Source organism: Sebastes fasciatus, chromosome 12 (assembly GCF_043250625.1).
Source record: "Sebastes fasciatus isolate fSebFas1 chromosome 12, fSebFas1.pri, whole genome shotgun sequence".
NCBI lineage: Eukaryota > Metazoa > Chordata > Actinopteri > Perciformes > Sebastidae > Sebastes > Sebastes fasciatus.
The window spans coordinates 17,555,985-17,570,129 of record NC_133806.1 but is presented as its reverse complement, the minus strand read 5'-3'; the positions used below and the strand labels follow the sequence as shown (position 1 = coordinate 17,570,129).

General features: G+C 40.5%; 2 protein-coding genes across 5 annotated transcripts; one reads left to right on the top strand and one right to left on the bottom strand.

The window, feature by feature from the left end:
- Nucleotides 1–355: 355 nt before the first annotated feature.
- On the top strand, nt 356–8,387 carry LOC141779094 (uncharacterized). 3 transcript variants are annotated; one of them, XM_074653754.1, is made up of 12 exons: nt 356–478; nt 724–811; nt 3,725–3,755; nt 4,811–4,888; nt 4,980–5,119; nt 5,212–5,337; nt 6,764–6,809; nt 6,905–6,973; nt 7,064–7,446; nt 7,549–7,653; nt 7,741–7,846; nt 8,042–8,387. In XM_074653754.1, exons 2-12 carry the CDS (start codon nt 740–742, stop codon nt 8,083–8,085), a joined length of 1,200 nt encoding a protein of 399 aa, XP_074509855.1. In that variant the 5' UTR covers nt 356–478; nt 724–739; the 3' UTR covers nt 8,086–8,387. The 3 variants fall into 3 exon arrangements, with proteins under 3 accessions (XP_074509855.1, XP_074509856.1, XP_074509854.1); XM_074653753.1 differs by lacking the exon at nt 356–478 and adding an exon at nt 602–626; XM_074653755.1 differs by lacking the exon at nt 3,725–3,755 and having other exon boundaries at nt 401–478.
- Nucleotides 8,388–9,088: 701 nt separating this feature from the next.
- Nucleotides 9,089–13,484, bottom strand: rbm12ba (RNA binding motif protein 12Ba). 2 transcript variants are annotated; one of them, XM_074653750.1, is made up of 2 exons: nt 13,355–13,484; nt 9,089–11,154 (listed from the first exon to the last, which is right to left on the bottom strand). In XM_074653750.1, exon 2 carries the CDS (start codon nt 11,126–11,128, stop codon nt 9,326–9,328), a length of 1,803 nt encoding a protein of 600 aa, XP_074509851.1. In that variant the 5' UTR covers nt 11,129–11,154; nt 13,355–13,484; the 3' UTR covers nt 9,089–9,325. The 2 variants fall into 2 exon arrangements, with proteins under 2 accessions (XP_074509851.1, XP_074509850.1); XM_074653749.1 differs by lacking the exon at nt 13,355–13,484 and adding an exon at nt 11,326–11,462.
- Nucleotides 13,485–14,145: the final 661 nt, after the last annotated feature.

Sequence of the window (14,145 nt, the reverse complement as noted above, 5' to 3'; positions counted from 1 at the left end):
TATTATATAAAACCTTTATGACTATTTTATGCGCCTACTTGTCATTAGAATTAATAAAATACAAATAGCTTCTCCCCCAAGTTGCCTTAGAAATATAAACGTTTTCATATCTTGCTTTTGTTGCTCCAGTAAGGTATACCGGCAAACCCTGGTTCACAAAACAAACGCACTGCTTAGTTGTCCTCACAAGTGCCTTTAAAAATATAACAATTATTAATGAATACAATAAAAAATAAGAAGAAAAAGAAACGTATTATTTCCGACAATGCTCCATTGAGTTTATTTTTGAGAGTCTTTTTGTTGTAAAGGTCAAATTAATAACATTTCGTCTTTTTTTAGACAGGCAAAAGCATTTGCTTTCTATTCCCACCGAAGCGGCTTCCGGCCGGGTCCATTGTTGTTATAGCATCAGTCTGTTCCTGTTCTCTGTTGACTTTGTGCTTTAAAGAAGCGCTCAGTTTGTATTAAAACATCTCCGGTGAGTTACCTGATATGTCCGTTTAACTAGTGGAGATGCTTATGAATATGTAGACTCGCTTAGATATGGTTCACAGATCACGTAATGTTGTTAAAGAGTGTGTAAATGAAGGCTTTGGCCGGGCCTGACAGGAGACCGTAAATATGCTGTAAGATCAGATCATAGATCATCATAACGCTGTGACGACTAGTGAGAGTGTGTCTCTGTGTTGAAGGGTAATTATTGGATCTGCTTTGTCTCCACAGTGGAACAGCTGAGGAGATGGAGGCCCAGGCTTCAGGCAACCAGCTGGCATCTAAAAAAAATGGGCCGACTCAGAGGAGGAATGCCAGGGTAACGTTAAGCATCACACTAACGACGTTACATGTAACGTTACACCACTAAAACAACTCAATCCTATTACATGTGAGGCTGATCGCTCATGAAGGAAACAGGATTTCCTTTTGATCTTTTTTATTCTTATTAATAATAGTGTACACTGGCTGTTGTGATAGATAGATAGGTAGATAGATGGATAGATAGATAGAGAGATAGATAGATGGATAGATGGGTAGATAGATAGATAGGTAGATAGATAGATAGGTAGAGAGATAGGTAGATAGATAGATGGGTAGATAGATAGAGAGATAGATAGATGGATAGATGGATAGATGGGTAGATAGATAGATAGATAGATAGATAGATAGATGGGTAGATGGATAGATAGATAGATAGATAGATAGATAGATAGGTAGAGAGATAGATAGATAGGTAGATAGATAGGTAGAGAGATAGGTAGATAGATAGATAGATAGATAGATAGATGGGTAGATGGATAGATAGATAGGTAGAGAGATAGATAGATAGGTAGATAGATAGATAGATAGATAGATAGATGGGTAGATGGATAGATAGATAGGTAGAGAGATAGATAGATAGGTAGATAGATAGGTAGATAGATAGATGGGTAGATAGATAGAGAGATAGATAGATGGATAGATAGATAGATGGGTAGATAGATAGATAGATAGATAGATAGATAGATGGGTAGATGGATAGATAGATAGATAGGTAGGTAGATGGGTGGATAGATAGATAGATAGATAGATGGGTAGATAGATAGAGAGATAGATAGATGGATAGATAGATAGATGGGTAGATAGATAGATGGATAGATAGATAGAGAGATAGATAGATAGGTAGATGGGTGGATAGATAGATAGATAGATAGATAGATAGATAGATAGATAGATAGATGGATGGATAGGTAGATGGGTAGATAGATAGATAGATAGATAGATAGATAGATAGATAGGTAGATAGAAACTTTATTGAGGGAAATTCAAGTTTCCAGCATCACAGTTCCAATAGTGCAAAACATGTTAGTAAAAGGCAGTAAAAAAGTTAGAAGTGCAAAGTACAAAAAAAAAATAGACCAGATATAAAAACACAAGGAGATGAAGAAATCTATTAATACTGAATATAGTGCAGGGTAACAGCTGTGATACAGGACTATTACAAAAGTGAAAATAGTGCAGAAGAGATTGTTAAAAAGTAGTATAGTGCAGGGTAACTCCAGTAACTTAGTCTATGAAAGTGCACTGTGTGCATTATTATCTGTCCTGCAGACCGTCCTCCTTTGTCCCCCCACCCCCTCCCTAGAGAGGTGTTGTACAGTTTGATGGCTCGGGGACAAAGGATTTCCTTAGTCTGTCTGTGGAGCACTTGGGGAGCAGCAGCCTGACGCTAAACAAGCTCCTCTGTTTGGTGATGACGGCGTGCAGAGGATGGCAGGCGTGATGCCTGATGGAGAGCCAGGCGGCGGCAGCAGTCCTTGGCCTGTGGACTTGGTGCCAGCCTCAGGCTTGGCTGTATTTGCACCCTGGTGTATGAAGACCCCACTCAGTGGTCTGAGCCTCACATTGTGTGGCCTGTGTTATCACTGTTGTGGTTTAAAGGAATTTCTAAGCACCAGTTTTGCAAAAGTCCGGTTCGTCGACTTCACAAATGCTGCATTTCTTCTGAAACTGCTTAAAGTTTTACCTTCTTCTCAGATTTTGACATTGAGCTTTATGTGTGATGTGACCTGGGTTCTCTGAACCAAGGCCTAAAGGCAGGCTACTCAGTTTTTACTTCTGAGTTTCTGTCACGTTCAAAAGACCTAATGTTTAGCAGGGCTCCTGTAGGGAATTCTCTTAAAAATGCATTGTTGCATAATATGTAGGGCTGTCCCGAATACTATTTTTTTGGGCTTCGAAGCTTCGGGGAGAAATTAATCAAAGGTATTCGAAGCTTCGTGGCGCGGGGCATCGCAGCAGGCTGACATGTTCTTCTGTCCGTCTGTCTCCATCTCCCCTATTTCAAAAAAAGAAATAAAACGGAGCATTCAAATAGTGATGTGGAGGTCGAATACCATGGCAACGGTCGAAGCTTCAAAGCATTCGGGTCAACCCTGATAATATGTAAATCAGCTGCAAAACAGACTATCACTGCAGTGATTACTGCAAACACTAATGAAATTCGGTGCAAGAATTCCACACTGTTAAACTTGGGAATTTGTTGTATATGTTAATTCATAAAACACAAGGATTATTTTTTTTATTACAGATATTTTACTTTTATGAGCCACATACAGCATTTTTAATTTCCCTTGTGAAATTCACCTTCTCTCTGGTTTAGTAAAAGCCATGATGGTAGCAAGAGAGAAATCCAAATACAGGCTACAAAATATTGCAGGAACTACCTGCCATATTTTTATACAGCTTATGATTCAAACTGACAACACTCTCCTCTTTGCTCTTCCTGAAAAGCGGTTGAATGTTTTTAGTTGTTGTCGCATCATCACGTCAAACTTCAATCCTGGGCTCCCAAACACAACACACTGGATGTAAGGCCACAACACTGAGTGGAAGAAGAGAGAGAAGAGACTTGGTCCAACATATCGATTTCATTCTCCTGGGAAAATACATGTTTGGATATTGAACTTTCAGCCTTCATAATTTAAGCGTTGCTGTTCTACATTCTCATTTAATGAGAATTTAGACTGATCACCAGACTACATGATTTAGATGCCATTTAAACACTTTGTCTCTTTGACTGTCGCTGCTTGATGCAGAGGTCATGGAGAATAAGGGAAATAATGGCTCTGTGGCATATATAGTGTGGCGGACATGGACGAGGAGTTCAGTCCTCTGCTGTGTGTCACCCTGTCACTAATGCCTGTATGTGTCTCTCTCCTTCATGTGGGATTATTCCCTCCACTGACAGAGAAAGCATCCGCAGCATTCTGCTGATATAGGTAAGTCCTTTTATACACGGTGCCACTGCCACGGCTGAGAGTTGAAGCTTGAAATCTTGATTTCCCTGCTTCACGTCATGGGTGGTGGTGGTGGCATATTCACCACTCTTTGAGACTCACACTCTCAGAGACGGGGCCTGTTGTGGTGCCATCCATGGTTTTGATCTGTGGAAATGTGTGTTTGCCACTGCAGTAATAAACATTCTCGAGTATCTTGCCACAATTTTAGAAAATTTTTAACATTTAGATGGTTTTAAGAAATGAACTAAACAACTTTAGAAATGTCAACCCATTCTCCTAAGATGTTGCTACATTAAAGAGCAGCACCATAAGCTCCACTCCTCCCGAGTGATACCTAAACGTGGTCTTACAGCAGCGGCACATACAGTGATACAACCATGCATCTGCAATGGTTTTAAGTTTTAAAGCACTTTTTGTGCTGTGATCGTTTTTTTTTTCCATCATAAAATATTTTTTAACACTGCTTAATGCAGTATTCATTTTTGTGCTACACTGGCTTGAGTGACGTATTATATTATTTCTTAATCTGAGTAAACCTTACCTGTTTACCAGAGTATTTTAAATTATGCAGGATTTTATCGTGCGTTCGCACTTGGACTGCTTCATTAGTGCGACCCAGAAGCGAAGTTCTCCTGTGGTTGGATACATTGAGAGGCGATGCATCGTGGAGGCTGGTGTCCTGCAGCGCAGTTTGGGCCTAAATGGGGGTTAGCTGAGAACCGCTGTTCCCGCTCTTTCCCCAGGCTTCAAAAGCACACGAGGAGTTTGGGTTGCTAATGGTTGTTCAGTTCATATAGACAGAATATAATTCGTTGGTCATCAGCAGACACTGCAGGTAGTGTAAGAACACAACGCACTTTCTTACCTTCAGTGTCTTCTCAGCGATGATTATTGTGATCTCAGGTTTCTCCCCAGAAACTTATAACAAAGTGGCTCGCTGAACTAGTCTTTTGGACCTCGTTGTCTCACTTGTTTATCAGTTGTGGGTCATTATAAAGCTTTTGCTTTGTGTTGACCACTGTTGTGTTTTCCAGTATTCTCCAAAGGGGCATCGATCCAGACCATGGCCTCTCTCAGCAAACTATTGAAGGGGGTCACCGAGTGTGTCATTGGTAAACATCTACTAACTAAACATCTCCTTCCCCTTCTATATGGAATCTAATTCCTATATATACATAATCAATGATCATCATGTGTCTACAGGTCTTCAGTATGTGTGGGAGTACCGCAGCCCCAGTAAATCTGTCCCGCCACACTACCAGTGTAAACTCTGCGCCGTCTCCCGCTTGCAGCACGATATGCTCGCCCACGTGAAAGGCTGGAAACACAGCTTCAGATACCTGGTGAGTATTGCCGGTTTCTTAATCTGCCTCAAAGGCGAGATTATTGTGATGCTATTTGTAATAATTGTGTATTTCTCTGCCTTTGAACACAGAAAAAGGTCCACCCTGACAAGGTGACCCAGGAAGAGGAGGACGCCGTCAGAGACCCTTCTGTAAGGAAGGCAATCAAAGAAGTCTCAGCCGAGGTGGAGAAGACAGAGGGGAGGGGACAGCTCAAGGTGAGTGTCAGACCCATATCACTGCATTGTCTTGCTTATAATGATCATTGGAAATGAATGTCTGTGTTAAGGAGATGCGTTAGCCTGGGGGTTTTGCTGCAGGTACTGATGAGACGATGAAATATGATCTAGAAGTAGTACTGGTGGTGGTAGAACTAGGTCACATTTAAGTGCTACATCCATGAACTTTAAGCCTTATTAAGCATTAGAGCAATTCTAAAGTTAACACAGCATTAGTTTATAAGTTTTATCTTCCATCTCAATGATATGATTCCACCAATCAAGGATGTGTGTTTGAAGGGTTTGCCTTGCATTGCAGCAAATATGGAGTCAGATAACACATTTTTTTAACAGACAAACCTGCTTTTTCTTTTTTTTATGAGCCATCACGGTCTCATTAAAATCAATGAGGAGGCAGTGGTGTCTTTTGAAGTAGTGCTAGTATCGGTCAGCATTCCTGAATTTTCAAAATAATAGATTATTATATTTAGAGATGCACCGGTTTGTCAGCTGATCAGTCTCCGCATGATGGTCTTACGTCAGTCACACAGGAAAATGAAACCCGTTAGATAAACTCAGATACACTGTAATTAATTTTCATCTAGATTTTATTTGTGCAGTAACCTGGAGCACTTCTATTTTGAGATTTGCTTGAGTGAGAGAAGGTCCTGTTACTTAGTGCAATTTAGTTATTTTTGTTATTTAATAGTCAACGTTTTTGTTATGAACATACAAATGAATTTCAAATTTCCATGAAAGAAAATGCACAACAGTGTTTTGTGACTCCTGTCAGTTAAGTTCTTATAAAGTGTGGTGGCAGTTTCTGTTAAAACAAGACACAAACCAAGGTAACAACTTGTCTTTAAGTGAATTTAATAAAAAAGGCATACATTAATAACTAAAACATCTGCAGATGGACTCACGAGCACAGCCACCTGTTGTGGACTGTGGCAAGTGAGCCCCGAATACAAAGAGTAGTCAGTATTTATACATTTAAAGCATAACACGAAGATAAGTGCAAAGAAGAAAAGAAGAGAAGGATAGAAAGTGTATCAATGCGTCAGCACACAGCAGACAACAGAGCATCACAAGACATAACAAGTATTTCAGCAATCTGTTGTTTGCAGTTACAGAGAACTAAAATGTCAGGTCACTGTCCTATGGTGACAAAGATGAACATGTGAGGCCCTGAGATTATCTAAAGGTACAGTGTTAAACTGCAGATATGAAAATTGCCATTACAAAAGGAAATCTGAATCAGCAGGTCAGACTTTTAAAAAATGTAAAACGGCCAAGAAAATCTGTGCATCTCTACTTATATTCAAGTCCTAAAATGTCCCATGTTTACATTTGAGCCGTGGGTTTACTTATTTTATACATCATGATTGTGGATTTGACATTCTTCTGTTTCTGTCGTGGCTTTTAGGTGATCCTGAAGGAGCCCTGTGAAGTACTTGCTTTCAAAGGACTACGTAAGTTACTCTGCTATGAATTAGTTTTAATAATAAAGGATGTCCTGTTGGTCGGTAACCTGAGTTGTGAATGTCTCTCATGTCCTTTCTCACAGGTTCTGCTATTCCTAAACCTATGCCTCCAGGACCAGCACCAGGGATGGGACTAAAGGGACCTCCCTTTGGTGAGTCATTTTTATCATTGAACCATAATCTGTAATACTGTGCGTGTGTATGCTGTTTTTCTATTTAATTACTGTATTTAAATGTGACAGGTCTCTCAGGTCCCAGGTTCTCTGAGCCGAGGTTTCCAGGGGAGTATCCTCCTCAGGACGGTCCTCTCTCTGACTATCCAGGGGGAGACTATGGGGAGCCTGACTACGGAGGATTTGATTACTTGAGCAGGCAGGACTCCCTCGACTCTGGTATGGATCGAAGACCTTACCAAGGTGGGATTGGAGGTGATTTTGGATCAGGTGGTGGAAGGAGTGGACTACTCGATGACGACCAAGGCAGAATGCATCCTGATGAGTACCGGGGCAGCCAGATGGGGAACAGCTTAATGGGCAGACCAATGGACAAGCCACTGGAGAGGCCGGGCTTGATGGGAGCAGCTCCAGAAAGTAGCAACCTCTCTAACACACTACTCACTTACCTGGTACGCATCTCATTTCTCACAATAATTTCCTCCCTAACCTTAAAAGTGTCACTTATTTTGTTCAACTACTCATATTTGTCCTTTACGAAAATGATTTTTTAGGATACTTTCCGGATAGAGAATGAGAGTGACGCACAGCTGGTGCTGAAGGTGACACAGAAACTAACAGATGTGCTGATGGAGTACAGACTGAGGAGTGTATCGACGGTATGGAGCTTGTTTTTACTCAAACACAATCCTCAAATCCTGCATCGTCTCCTCCTCCTAAATTTTCGGTCTTCATTTCCTCCTCAGGCTGGTCCTAGTCTGAGCAGCTTCTCAATGAACTCCACAAGCTTCTCCTCTACATCCTCCAGATTGCTCGGCGGTACTGGCGACCGATTCTCAAGTGGTCTCTCAGGTACGTAAGCACCAAGTCTCCTCCTCAACCTTTCCATTTGATGCATCCGTGAATCAAATGTAGAAGGTCATATCATGGTATTTGTTGATTGGAACACACCAAAGAAATTTTAAATAACACGGAAGTCAAAATGTAAGTGAAGCATCTTTCTATATTCGGCCCTTTTTAATGTGTTTCTGGAATGTTTTTCTGCAGGTCAATCCAGGTACTCTGACGGTCCCTCCAGGTATTACAAATGACAATCACAAGATGTGACACCTCGATCTTCTCATCCCGCCGTCCTGTGTGTGCGTCAGTCGTGACTGTGCAGGAGTTCATCTTTGATTTTTTTTGTAAATGTTTATGCGTTTAGGCATAGCTTTTTTCTGTTGCTTAGTAGTTTTATTTTTTTAATGTTTTTAACTTCTTTAGAATATGGGATGGTTTATATACATTTTACACATAATTACTTGTGCATGTTTTCAGCAGCTTTAACTGAACATAAGTGTATGACCATTGTTAATTTTCCTTGGCCCTGTTCTATTAAAACTAATGGAGAAAATTGTGTGTTTTGAAATCCAATTATTTCCTTAAAAATACATTCTTCAGTTCCTAACTCGTGATTTTATTTATTTTATGTTTGGGATTGTCAAGCCAGCCCTCAGAAAACATTGCATTTACCAGTTGTGGCAGTTCAGTCCACAGCCCAGAAACAGAAAGTTGGACAACATTCCACCGTCAAACATCTCCCACTTGGGGCGGAGCTGTTTTGCAGGCTGTGGCATACAGGCGTAGAGGCAGCTCTGCATAGGGGTGTGTGTTCAGTCACACGTCATAGCCTACTTCTGACCTTGCTTTCGACGACATCAAGCTCGCTCTGGCCCGTGCTCTCTGACACAGTGGTAAACATTTTGGCTGGGCTGGCTGCTCCAAACGCCATGAAATACACTCTGCTGCTTGTATGATCAATTTATTCTTAGAAATTCTGAAGGTCATATTTTAGAAAACAGAATATGAGCAATAGTCTGGAGATACAAATATCTTCTCCATACTTATCCAGACCTGGAGAGCATTCAAATCAAATGCCATATTGCTGAGAAGCTTGTATAAAGCACATCTGTATATTTCCTCCTGACAGTGAAGTTGATTCTTTCCCATCATCATACACTTCTGCAGCACAAAAGCCCGCAGCAGTTTCAAAGTAGATCCTGTTCCAACGTTTCAGATATAAATCCATATACAAGCACGTCACTGGACAGTTGATAACGGTATAAAATATATTTTTTTAATGTATGAAATGTTCACAGAGGGAATGTGAAGAAATGCTCAGTGATTATTGAGCATGATGAAAACATTTAATGAGTACAAAACAATTCGTAACAAACAACGTCCGTAGGTTGATGCAGCCAAGCAGAATTCCAGTTGGAGGATGCGGGAAAAAAAAATCAGAATCAGTCTTTGGCCACCGTGTCTGCATTGAAACATTGATGTCCAACTTCCTCAAACATGTCTTGCCAAGATGTCCTCCATCTGTTTCACATTTATGCGAGTGAGAATCACTTGTGTCCCCAGGAAGTCCAGACCGTGGAGTGTTTCTGCCAGTGCAGCGAGCTTTTGTGATTCAAACTGAACCACGGCCTCACCGATACCTTTACCATCGGTGTCACGCAGTAAGATGATGTCATCCTGCCTCACTTTGCATTTGCAGAAAAGTCTTTTTATGTGACCTTCCTGTACATCTGCGGGCATGTTACTGACAAACAGGCATGTCCTAGCTGCTGGGTCCGGGTTCGTGCTCGGTGCTTCTTCTGGTGGCTCAACTGGATCCGATTTCCACTTTTGAATTGGTCTCTTCTTTGCGTCCGTCTTCGGGCAACGCTCAAGACTCCTGTGACGCGTTTGGGCCATCATGTCCCACATCATCTTCTTAGTGATTGATGAAACCTCAATGGCATCAGAGCCCACATGGCAGCCAGTGAGATTGATTGCATAGTCATAATCCTCAGTGCGGTTGAAAATAAGAAAAGCTGTGTCTGTTCTGCTGCCTTCCTTGTTGAGCAGATGCAGTACATTTGTGTGCGGGATATTTGGACATCCAAACAATTCTTTTATGTCAGTCTTGGTCATATTTTTGGGTATGTTACTGGCCATGACGATGTACTCCATAGTTGGTGATGAGGTAGATATTGAGTCACCATCAGGTCTCGGCTTTTTTGGTAATATAGATGGCAGCCGGTTGAGAGATTGCCTTTTGTCCTGCAGCGCATAAGGGTTTTTTTCTTTGTGGTTTTCAGTTCTCAGACGAGGGTCTCGCTTGCGTTTCACTCTCTCCCCGTCATCAAAAGTGGTTTCACATTCTTGCAGCACGCTGGTCCACATCTTCTCAGTTGCTGAACGTACCTCCACACTGATGGGGCCCAGGTACTGTTTGTTGAAGCGAAGAGCATCACATGCATCCTGCACGCTTGCAAACTTCACAAGGCAGATGTTTTTACGTCCTAACTCAACATTCACTATGGCTTCCTGTACCGTCAAACCTTTGAGAAAACGGCAGATGTCCTGTTTTGTGGTGGTGGCTGGCAGACCGAAGAGCCTGACGTAACCTGGCCTCGATACCGCAGTTTGCTTTGGTGTCCTCACCTCATCAAACGCCACTGTGCGGTCAGCTTCAGGCACTCTCTGCATGGCCTCATTGTTTTCACTTTGCAGGGACGACTGGAGACCTTGAAGAACAGTACAAACCCCAAGAAGAAAGGCAGTATTTGCATCAAGCGAGCTTGCATTTAAAGGTTGCAGATTTGCAACATCTGGACTAAGAGGCTGTGGCAGCTTCTCACTATTGGGATTATGCACATTAGGGTATGAAGTCAATGGTGGCACATTTGCATCGGGAGATGACTGAGGTCTCTTCTGCGTCGTGGGGGAGGGTTTCTTCCTCTTATTAGGGAATGCATTTGAATGTGGCACAAGTTCCTGTGGAGATAAGTGTGGTCTCTTCAGCATGGGGGAGGGTTTCTCCTTCTCTTCTGTTCTTCTCCTCTTTAACAGTGACTTGAGTTTTCGCTCCAGCTCTTCCATGCTGCTTATGTGTAGAGCCACATTTGACCCTTTGAGGGGATTCCCAGTGAGCCGCATGGCGAGCTGGGCCTCTCTTTCACTGCTGAATGCAATAAAAGCCTCTCTGAGGCTTCCCCCCACTATGTACACTCCTCCATCAGGAATATGAATGCCTTCAAAGAAGCTCCGGATGTCTTCAGTACCTGCCTTCACATCCAGGCCTTGCAGTCTAAGTATTATGGTCATTTTTCCCACACCAGTCCAGGCGGTTTCTGGAAAAATAAGATGGTGAAAAACAACATTAGCAAGTTGTATGTTGAGGTATTAGCACGAGACATGCAGCAAGAAAACAAACCACGTGCTGCACACGGAGAGGAAAATGAGAACCAGGGAATGTAGAAAAACAAGTTTTCTGTCTCGGTGAAACGTACAAAACTACTCACCACGGCTGGTACAATGGGTAATTGTCAATCTTTGTGTTTTGCGAGTTGTGTTAAGTTAGCCAGTTAGTGACCTCATGCTGAAACATGAGCTCATCTCCCGCCTCCCGCTCTTTGTGGAGACTTTCCTCTTCTTTCTCCTTTACGAGATATTAAGACTCACCCAGCCTTCTCTGCCTCTTATTGGTTCATCCTGATAACCCCAACCAATCTCTCTCCTCATGCTTATACTCAACCAATCCAACCAATCAGAGGCAGGGTAGGTTATAGCTCTGTTAGCTCGCTTTATTGGCTCTGAACTGTGTTTGAGGCGCATTACCGCCCCCTACTGACCTGGAGGGTGGAACAAGAGATTGTGCAGAAACAAAAATAAATAAATAAATAAAAATAATAAGAATAAGAATAATGAGGAAAACTCTAGATTCGTTTAACTAAATCAGTTTCTCTTAAAAACTGAATAATTTCACAGTATCTGTTATCTGCTGTATTCCCCCCAATAGACCTGACAATGAAAAGTCCTGATGTTTTGCCTTCCTTAGTGACTGTAAAAGGTGATTCCTCTGGATACTTTAATTCCTGCAGTGTAACACGTTGGTCACTTTTGTGTCACTTTTGTGCAATGTAAATACTGTAAATCTACTGTTACGGATATGTGCAATAACATATGCTGATCACTCTGCAATAATTATATGATGCTGTGGAATAATTATATAATTATCTGACGGACACTTTGTGCAATCATCTGGCAAAACTGTAATCTGGCAAAAACTGTCATCTCATCAATATACATATTGTATTTTTATATTTTATATTGTATTATCTTTTATATATTTGTTTTATATTTATATTGCACTATCTCTTTTTTTTAATTGTATTATCTTTTTATTAGCACCTATGGGATTGTCACAATCTAATGTTGTTGTACTACACAATGACAAAGGGCTTGAATCTTGAATCTTGAATCTTAAATCAGTTTCTCTAAAAAACTGAATAATTTCACAGTATATGTTACCTGCTGTATTCCCCCCAATAGACCTGACAATGAAAAGTCCTGATGTTTTGCCTTCCTTAGTGACTGTAAAAGGTGATTCCTCTAGATACTGTAATTCCTGCAGTGTATCAGTTCATGTTCGACAGTTTCTGGTTGATTACAATATGTGCACTGAACTGTTTTTTTTTTTTGTCCACCGTGATATTTGGTTAAAACATATCACACATATCTTTCCAGTTCCAGTTTTGTAAGCATTTTCCCTTCCACAAAAATTCAGTCTTTAATCCAAACAAATATGTAACCTTCAGACCGAGCAAAAAAAAACAAAACAAAAACCTTCCATCTGACAAAAGACAGGGACCAAAATCTTTCACAATAAGCCATAATTCTTCAACCAACTACTGATCTTAATCCTACTGTCAGGACAATAGCCTACATCTCTATAAAGTAACTCATGTTTCTTGCTGAAATAGAAGTTATACAACATTTAATAATGATCCCTTCAGTAATCAGCACTGCGTTAATGGCCATTTAATGATGATCCCTACAGTAATCAGCACTGCATTAATGGCCTACACACAGAATATACTGTCTCCTGTTTGTGACAACAATGATATCTCTATTTTCATACATTTTACTGAACTGTTTGGGATTTTTTTTGTCCACTGTGCTATTACATTACACTCTATCACACATATCTTTCCAGTTCCATATTTTAAGGCATTTTCCCCTCTACAAAATTCAGTCTTCAGTCCAAAAATGATGTAACCTTCAGACCTAGCAAAAAATAATTTTCTGCAAAAAAGAAATCAGGGACCAAAATCCTTTACCATAAAATGCTACAATTCTTCAGGCAACTACTGACCTTAATCCTCAGCCAGAAAAGCACTAGCCTATATGGTTAAATTTTCAACACACATTGTTAGAAAAAAATCCAACTAACTTTGTAAGGCTTCTAATAAATTCTGATATATTCCTTTAAGATAATTTAATTTGAATGTTTACATTTTAAAATCGTACTTAATTGTTCTCATTACTTACATGGTTCACTCTCCCTTGAAGATGACACAAATATATCAGCACTCTATCAAAAGGAAGTGAATAAGATACAGCTGCAAGGCTCATTTCCTGCCACAAGTCCCTGATGACGCATCCATTCTGCAGAAATCTAAGTCAACACAGAAGAAAATACGCAGTGTTTCATTAGGCTTACAAATCTTTCTACAGTCAGCCAAGTTTGATCATGTTCCTTTCCTTTCCTCTCTTCCCTTTCTCCAAATCAAGCTCTCAAAATTTGACAAAGTCAGAATTATGATGAATTTTGACTTATAAAGATAGCAATTTGGCCTTAGTGCTCATAAGTTTGATTTACTGTGATTATATCATAAAGTGTGTGAAGGAGCTCTATCTCAGGTCCTTCCTTCCTGCAGCTGTCAGACTCCACAACCAGCACTGATACCAGTAGACCACTTACACTTACACACCAAAAACTGACAATAACTGCCCTATACTGTATAATGAATGTGCAATATCATTATCATTATTACTACTAAGGTGTAATTCATACTGTACAATATTTTCAGGTGGAATTTGATTTCGTTCTCACTCTGCAATATAATTTTCCACTTGTGCAACTGTGTTAATAGTCTGTTTACTGTCAATACTGTATATACTGCTCCTATTTTTATACTTCCTTCTATTAAAATGGTTCATATTTTGTTACATTTTGTTTAGCTCTTTTTTACTGAGTTAGCTGATGCATCTTGTTTTTTGCACTATCCCCTTTGCTGCTGTACACTGCAAATTTCCCCACTGTGGGACTAATTAAGCAA